Raw genomic sequence first — 7,821 nt, 5'->3', positions numbered from 1 at the left:
TAACCAGTTGTACCGAAAAGATTGGTCATAAATTATACCACACATTCTAGGGTCAAAAATAGTTCGGTTGAACCTAACTTACCTTAGTACAAATGTGCTCATAAAAAAAGTTACAGCCCTTTGAAGTTACAAAATGAAAATCGATTTTTTTTAATATATCGAAAACTATTAGAGATTTTTTATTGAAAATGGATATGTATCATTCTTATAGCAGGAACATCTTAATACAAAATTATAGAAAAATTTGTCCACCCCATAAAATTTTATGGGCGTTTTGTTCCTTTTAATCCCCCCAAACTTTTGTGTACCTTCCAATTAGTTCATTGTTGTAGTACCATCAGTTAAGCACAACGTTTTTAAAACTTTTTTGCCTCTTAGTATTTTTTTGATAAGCCCGTTTTTATCGAGATTCGACTGCTTTTTTAATATATTTACATTAATATTTTATGGGGGTTTTGTTCCTTTAAACCCCCCAAATGTTTGTGCGCGTTCCAATTAAACTATTATTGTGGTACCATTAGTTAAACACAGTATTTTTAAAACTTTTTTGCCTCTTAGTCTTTTTTGAACTTTTATAGAGATGTGGCTTCTTTTTCAAAATATACCTACCTAAAAATGTAAGTTATAAATAAATTTTCAGATTATTAACAGGTGTCTATAATCATACTTAACCATATACAAATATGTGGTGGATTCGAAAAATATTCAAAATATCTCGATAAACACTGGCTTATCAAAAAAGTACTAAGAGGCAAAAAAGTTTAAAAAACATTGTGTTTAACTAATGGTACAACAATAATTCAATTGGAACGTCCACAAAAGTTTGGGGAGGTTAAAGGGAAAAAACCCCCATAAAACTTTTATGGAGTGCACCAATTTTACTTTAATTTTTTTTAAGATGTTGCTGCCATAAAATTTCCACATTCCACATGTCCATTTTCAATAAAAAATCTCTAAGAGTTTTCGATATATGAAAAAAAAATCGATTTTCATTTTGTAACTTCAAAGGGGTTGTAACTTTTTTTGTGTGCACTATTGTATATAGGTAAGTGAGATTCAATCATCCTATTTTTGACCCCAGAATTTGTGGTATTTGACTTTGACCAATCTTTTCGGGACACCCTGTATAATGTCCAGTAGATGAAGAACGAGTTACCAGTTCCTACAATATCGGGACAAAAACCAATATTGGAGCACGATTTAAAAACTTGAGATGCCTGGAAAATGCTTTTTCCGCAAATCGCCAGGAAATTTTGACATTCCTGTCAAAATTTCTTGAAGAAAAAGTCAGGACTTCCTTACTGTAAGGAAATGTCATTTCCTTACTGTAAGGAAATGATATTTTCCACCTACCTCTACCGAAAGTATACTTTTCCGGACCTGATTGTAGGGAGCAAAGTTGTACTTTTCCTCCCTAGGGAGGAAAATATTTTTCCTCCCTAGGGAGGAAAAGTAAAAGTGACGTCATGGTATTTCATTCATTAAATATAACTTATTGACGCCCTGTACAATTTCTATTTTCTATTACGTAAGTATCTATACATTTTAACATTTATTTAAAAACACTCTGTATTTTGCAGAATGGTAAAAAACAGTAAATTGTTATTCTGATTTAACAATGTTTATATTAATAATTTGACTTATATTTGACAGTTGACAGTTATATTGTACCTACTTGCTAGTTTTAGTTCTAATAAATTTTGTTGGTTAGTTACATAAATAAATTAAGTAAAAATGAAAAATGACTTGTTATTAATTTGAGGAAGTTGGAAAAACCATATGTATAACATGGGAGTAAAGTGCCTTTTCCTCCCTTGAATGATTACTGCCCTCCGCTACGCGTCGGGCAGTAAACTTCATTCTCGGGAGGAAAAGTAGCACTTTCCTCCCTTGTTATACAAATAGCTATTCCGTACAGTTGTTAGTGTTAAATTTATAAGCGTCAAGTTTGACAATTCAACCTCAATACGTTTCCATAGTAACCCAAGTAATTTTATTAGGAATTTCAAAGCACCATTTATTTGGGAATAAAATTATCGCGTTTTTTTTAAATCAATCAATATCTGTCGAATTTTAAACGATTTGCGGAAAAATAGTATGTTTACCTCGTAGGAAAAGCCACATTCCTGGACTCTGTGTTGCTAAGTCTCGGCTTGCGCCTCGACTTAGCAATCTTCACAGTCGTCCAGGAATGTTAAGCTTTTCCTACCCGGTAAACAATGTACTATTCTTGAGGTTACAGAAGGAAGGTAAGAAATATGAGGCAGCCAGACTATAACACTTATAAAATCATCACACCACGAAAACCTTTAACTACTTGTCAATGAAGAACTGACGTGACAAATGCTGCTAAACAAACTGTGTATATCAGAATTACTCCGTACTAAAAACTACAATAAACAGCAGAGCTACGACTTATTACCAATTTTTTTGTGATTTTGAAATTATAAAAGTTCTACAATTTGGATTAAGAGAGCAGTGATCCTGAATAACTTACGTGATACGTTGTAATGGAAAAGTTTAATATTGAACCATAAAATACATTATCAGTGAAGAAGAAGCTAAGTAAATCCCAAAACAAGCAACAGATACAGAATCTTTTTATACGGTACAACAAGAAGAATTGCTTATAAAGAGGAAGAAGAAGAAGAAGAAGAAGAAAAAGAAGAAGATGGACCGACGAATTAAGAAGGCTAAATAAAAACTGAATGAGAGCGGTGCAAAATAGACGGGGTTGAAAACAGGAGGAAGAGGCCTATGTTTAACAGTGGACTTTTGAGGTTATATGATGATGATAATAAGCGTAGTGCCATATATGCAAACAGTGTATGATGTTGTCAAAGAACGGAGAAAGATGGTATCCATTGGGAAAGACTTATATTCTCGATGCGTTTTTATGAAACCTTAGATCTTACTAAATTAAATATGTTTTTGTTATTTTCGAGTTTTGCTGTATATTGTGTTTGTTTCATAATTTCACGTGGCTTTTCTTGCTAATAAATCTACGTATTCTATATTTTCATACATTTTAGGTATAATGGAACGAAAGAATGACCATTGTTCTCCATTACAATTTGAAAAGCTGTTGACATTGAGTTCGCGTGTCGTCTGGGATATCGTTTGAATGATCCTCAACTTTAATAAATTGAAATCCCCCCACAATCCTCCCACTACCCTCCAATCTGCGGCATTGCACTCTGTGGTCATACTCCTATCATGCAAAGATTTCCCAGCGAACACAAACTCTCAATAATTATTTTCTCAGTGTCAACAGTGTCAGTGACACGTGACGTCGTTTCTCATTGACGTCATGGCACCTTTCAATTCCGTGCATGACGCGGAAGTCAATATATCAAGCCGTTAATCTCTTTTCGGCCATCAAAAAATCAAAACGAGGGAACTACGGTTGCCTACCTGCAATATTTCGTTAGGCGCCCGCTATTGTTGCCGGCTGCATATTTATTATGTCGACAGGAGCGAAAAGGGAGGCGCGAATAGGGAAGAATGTTAACTGTATTCACACGAAATATTAAAAATTGGTAAACGGAATATAATGTGCAACATCTAATGTCAGTAGTGTTGTGTATTTTATCCGATTTGTACATTTATTACTATAGGAAAATAACTTGGCCATATTGCATAATTCCTCCTTTTGAAGTCAAGTAAGAATTGAACAAAAGGCAAAACAAACATTTCTAAAATAGGATTTTTTTAAACAGGTGCCTACATATTGTGTAACCAAATATTTGGTTGGTAACAAAAAATGTAAAATATATTTTCCAAAAACAGTTTCAGAAATATAAATATAGTCAGGGACAAAAATATTGCCTATTTTATCTCCAATCATTTTTTTGGTTATTTTTATCTTTGAAATATTGTGTATTTAAATATTGAATGGGTTGCATATGTGAGTCCATATTAAATGTAGTGATGAAACACAGACTTACTCACAATCATTTAATTATACTTTGACGACCGGTTTCGATCTCTACATTATACAGATCATCTTCAGGTCGGCGTTACAAGTAGTTAAATGCTACAATAAAGAAAACCAGAGTTAGAAAATTATCTGGTTGCACAAGTGTTAACAGAAAGCCAAATTCGAAAAAATTTTTTGCAATAAAGGTTTTCAACTGTTGACATTTCAGAATATTGATACCTACAAATGCACACCTATGAGTTAAAATGCTCATAACGTAAAAGCACCGTATACCGTCCGGTCTCCCAATTCCGTCCGACAAAGAAATTGCGCTCTATACCTCAGAGTTTCGTCGCAATCAGACGGCCGAGTAGAATTTTTGATAGGTTATATCCCCACTCATTCTACTTTTAGCACGCAGACATTTTACGTTTACTGTTGTCAGTGCGATTCAGTTCATTGCAAGTGCATGTCTTGTTTTAAGCTATACTGATTCCAAAAAAACATAAAGGTAAGGAATACTTATTTTCCATATTTTATAGATACTACGTTTAACAGTTATGTTTTTACTTATTTATTAGAATCTTTCATATTTATTTATTGTAAATATACATATATTTTTGTAATTTTTTTCGAACAATAGATTTTATTACCGAAATTAAAGTGGACGGAATAGGGTAATGCAGAATATCAAGGGGTTCTTGATACCGTCCTAGCGGACGGTATTAGGGATTAACTCCTTCAGTTTCAAACGCTTTGTAAATATAAGTCTTAGTTAAATAATATAATCCGACATATTTTAACCATAATATATATTTTGCTCCGTTTAAAAACCTAAATACGACCTATTATAGGTACAACTCATTTTAAGAAAATTAGTGTCAACTATTAAGTGAATTCGAAAATTCAATTTAAAATTTAACCCAAGAATGATGCATTTATTACCTATTCTAGATTTAATGTGTAAGTTTGGTTTAGTTTTTATTTGTAAAAAATGTTTATGGTAGTTCTTCCTCTCAGTTTGTATTATCAAGTATGATAAAAATGACTATCTAATTAGTAAAACTCATTTAAAGGAATTGGACGGACACAGGAACCTTCTGTCCTATATCCGTCCATGGTGGACGGACAGAGCTACCTCAAACTCCTGTTACCGACCCCATAAAATAAAAACTAATAAAATATTTTTTTTTCAGTTTTTTATTATCTGCAACTATGGTATACAAAAAGCGGATGAAGTATCCCCGAGAGAATATCCAAAAAGCTATAGAAGATATTAATTTGAAACGTTTAAGTATTCGACAAGCCTCCAAAATATACAATGTGCCTAAAAGTACTTTGTTAGATACTATGAAAGAAAAGTACAAAACTCCGGGCAATATTGGAGGGCCAACAGTTTTGTCCAGTTCCGAAGAAGACTTGATTATAAAATGGATAATCGAAATGGGTAACGTGGGATTCCCGGTAACAAGATCTCAACTTGTTGATTCTGTTTCAAAACTAATTCAAAATTTGAAACGAAAAACCCCATTTAAAAATTACATACCTGGTAAAAAATGGTACAATGGTTTTCTCGCTCGTCATCCAGAAATTTCAAAACGTGTTCCACAATCACTATCTTCTTGTAGAGCCGCAGTTACGGAACAAAATATAAGAAATTGGTTTACCCAAGTTCGGGATTATATGACAAAAATGAATTTTTTACACATTCTTGAAAACCCCAAGAGAATATTCAATTGTGATGAAAGTGGTTTCTATTTATCCCCTCAAGAAAAACAAGTGTTGGTTAGAAAAGGTGCAAAAAAGGTATACAGTCGCATAGCTAATGACGAAAAAGAATGTCTTACAGTTTTGCTAACTGTTGGAGCTGATGGTTCTGTACCTCCGCCATTAGTTTTGTATCCCTACAAACGGTATGTGTCAGCTGCAATAATAACGAACATGCCAAACCAGTGGGGAGTTGGGCACTCTGAATCTGGTTGGATGACAAGTGAGACATTTTATGAATACGTTACAAATGTATTTTTTCCCTGGTTGGAAAAGAACAGTGTTCCACTCCCAGTGATATTGTTTCTGGATGGACACTCTTCCCACATCAATCTGCCTATTACTGAATTCTGCAAAGAAAAAGGTATTATTTTAACAGCATTTTACCCCAACGCAACTCACCGATTACAGCCGTTAGATGTTGGTGTTTTTTATCCCATTAAAAATAACTGGCGAAAAGATGTTCGATCTTGGCGTATGGAGAATAACGGAAGAAAACTTCAACGGGCTGAGTTTGCAAAACTCTTAGACAAAACTTTGAAGGCTACAGTCTGTACATCGATAATAAAAAGTGCATTTGAATCATGTGGACTCTTTCCGTTTAACGAAAATCGCATTGATTATTCAAAATTAATAAAACCAATAGAACAAAAAGATTCTGATGATAAAATAACTGAATCAACATCCACTACAACTGTTAATGTTTATGATTCTAAACTACTTCGAGAGGTAGAGATACGTTTAAAGCCAGAGGTTGTTAACCGTTTTAGGATTGCTGAATCAGCGGCCCAACTAGAAGAAAAATATGTAGCATTGTATGATTTCTGGAAGAGTCTTCATCCACAAAATGTCGATCATGATAAAACTTTGGAAAACAATTTGCCAATTAATGCTGCTAACGAGACCATTGTTGACATACACTTCGATGAAAACTTTTGGTTTTGCAATAATGATACAATTGAAGCTACAGTCAAAGCAGATGGAGCATTGGTCTTAATTCCTTCACAGAATAGCAATTCTAGTTCGCCAAAACCTGGTCCATCAGCATCCAAGAACAATGATTGTGAGAATATAGACTATTATTTAGCAGTAAGTTCACCCCAAGAAAAAACACCACCTAAGAACAAAATAGTAAACACAACTCCTTGTAATAGCCCATTAAAAGATGATTCAATAGGTATAGTTTATTCTGATCAAAAAAGACAAGTACAAAATCAAGAAAAAACCCCACTTAAGCAAATTACAACAACATCAGAGAATAATAGTAAATATCCAACACCTTTCAAAAAAGCACTATTTTGGCCGGAAAGTTCTGCAAAGAAAAAAAATAATAGCACAGAAGACACCAAGGAAAGGAAAAAACCAAAGATTTATCCTACAGTAGCTATAAGTGATGAATTTATGGAACATCAACGAAGACTCAAAAAAGAAAAAGAGGAAAAAGAAAATGAGAAATGTGAACGAATCCGAAAGAGGAAAGCAAAAACAGAGATTCAACAAGCAAAAAAGAAAAAGTGTCCTCCAAAACACACACCAGGCATAGATACTGGTAATAATAATACGGAAAACATAAATAAAAAGAATATAGAAATATATTCAAAGGACGATTTTGTGTTGGTTCAGTACGACAGTGAATATTTCCCTGGTGTAGTTCTGGAACGAAGCAATGATACTTTGAGAGTTAAAAGTATGACTATGAATGGAAAGTACTGGAAATGGCCAGATAGAGATGACATTTTAAATTATGACTTTGATGATGTAGTTTGTAAGATTGCGAGACCTTCACTCATAAATAAACGCGGCGCCTATGAAGTTCCAGAAATTGAAAACCTAAAAAAATGAAGTCTTTTTTTTTTATTATTTAATTCATTTGCAGTCATTAAGTTCGTTTCAAAACTTTGTACTTAAATAAAACTTATTTTTAAATTATTTGTTTTGTTTTTTGGCCATTTTTTTGCAAATTTATTTAAAAATTATTCATAATGGGTTTTTTTGTCATAACTAAATAAATAGGACGGATAACGGTACTCTTGTGGACGGAATTGGGAAAAAATCATTAATGTGGACGGAAAACGGCTATTTGCGAAATTTTTGCATTTGGTTTCTTAAATAAGCAATTTTGTTGAAATGACTAC

The 7,821-nt window shown here is 33.2% G+C and overlaps 1 protein-coding gene across 1 annotated transcript; it reads left to right on the top strand.

Moving 5' to 3' along the window:
* Nucleotides 1–4,196: 4,196 nt before the first annotated feature.
* Nucleotides 4,197–7,615, top strand: LOC126884537 (uncharacterized). Its single transcript, XM_050650495.1, has 2 exons — nt 4,197–4,430; nt 5,116–7,615. The coding sequence occupies exon 2, from the start codon at nt 5,135–5,137 to the stop codon at nt 7,526–7,528; it is 2,394 nt and encodes a 797-aa protein (XP_050506452.1). The 5' UTR covers nt 4,197–4,430; nt 5,116–5,134; the 3' UTR covers nt 7,529–7,615.
* Nucleotides 7,616–7,821: the final 206 nt, after the last annotated feature.

Source organism: Diabrotica virgifera, chromosome 5 (assembly GCF_917563875.1).
Source record: "Diabrotica virgifera virgifera chromosome 5, PGI_DIABVI_V3a".
In the NCBI taxonomy this organism is placed as follows: Eukaryota; Metazoa; Arthropoda; class Insecta; order Coleoptera; family Chrysomelidae; genus Diabrotica; species Diabrotica virgifera.
The sequence above is the reverse complement of the archived record's forward strand: the minus strand, read 5'-3'. Positions and strand labels throughout refer to the sequence as shown.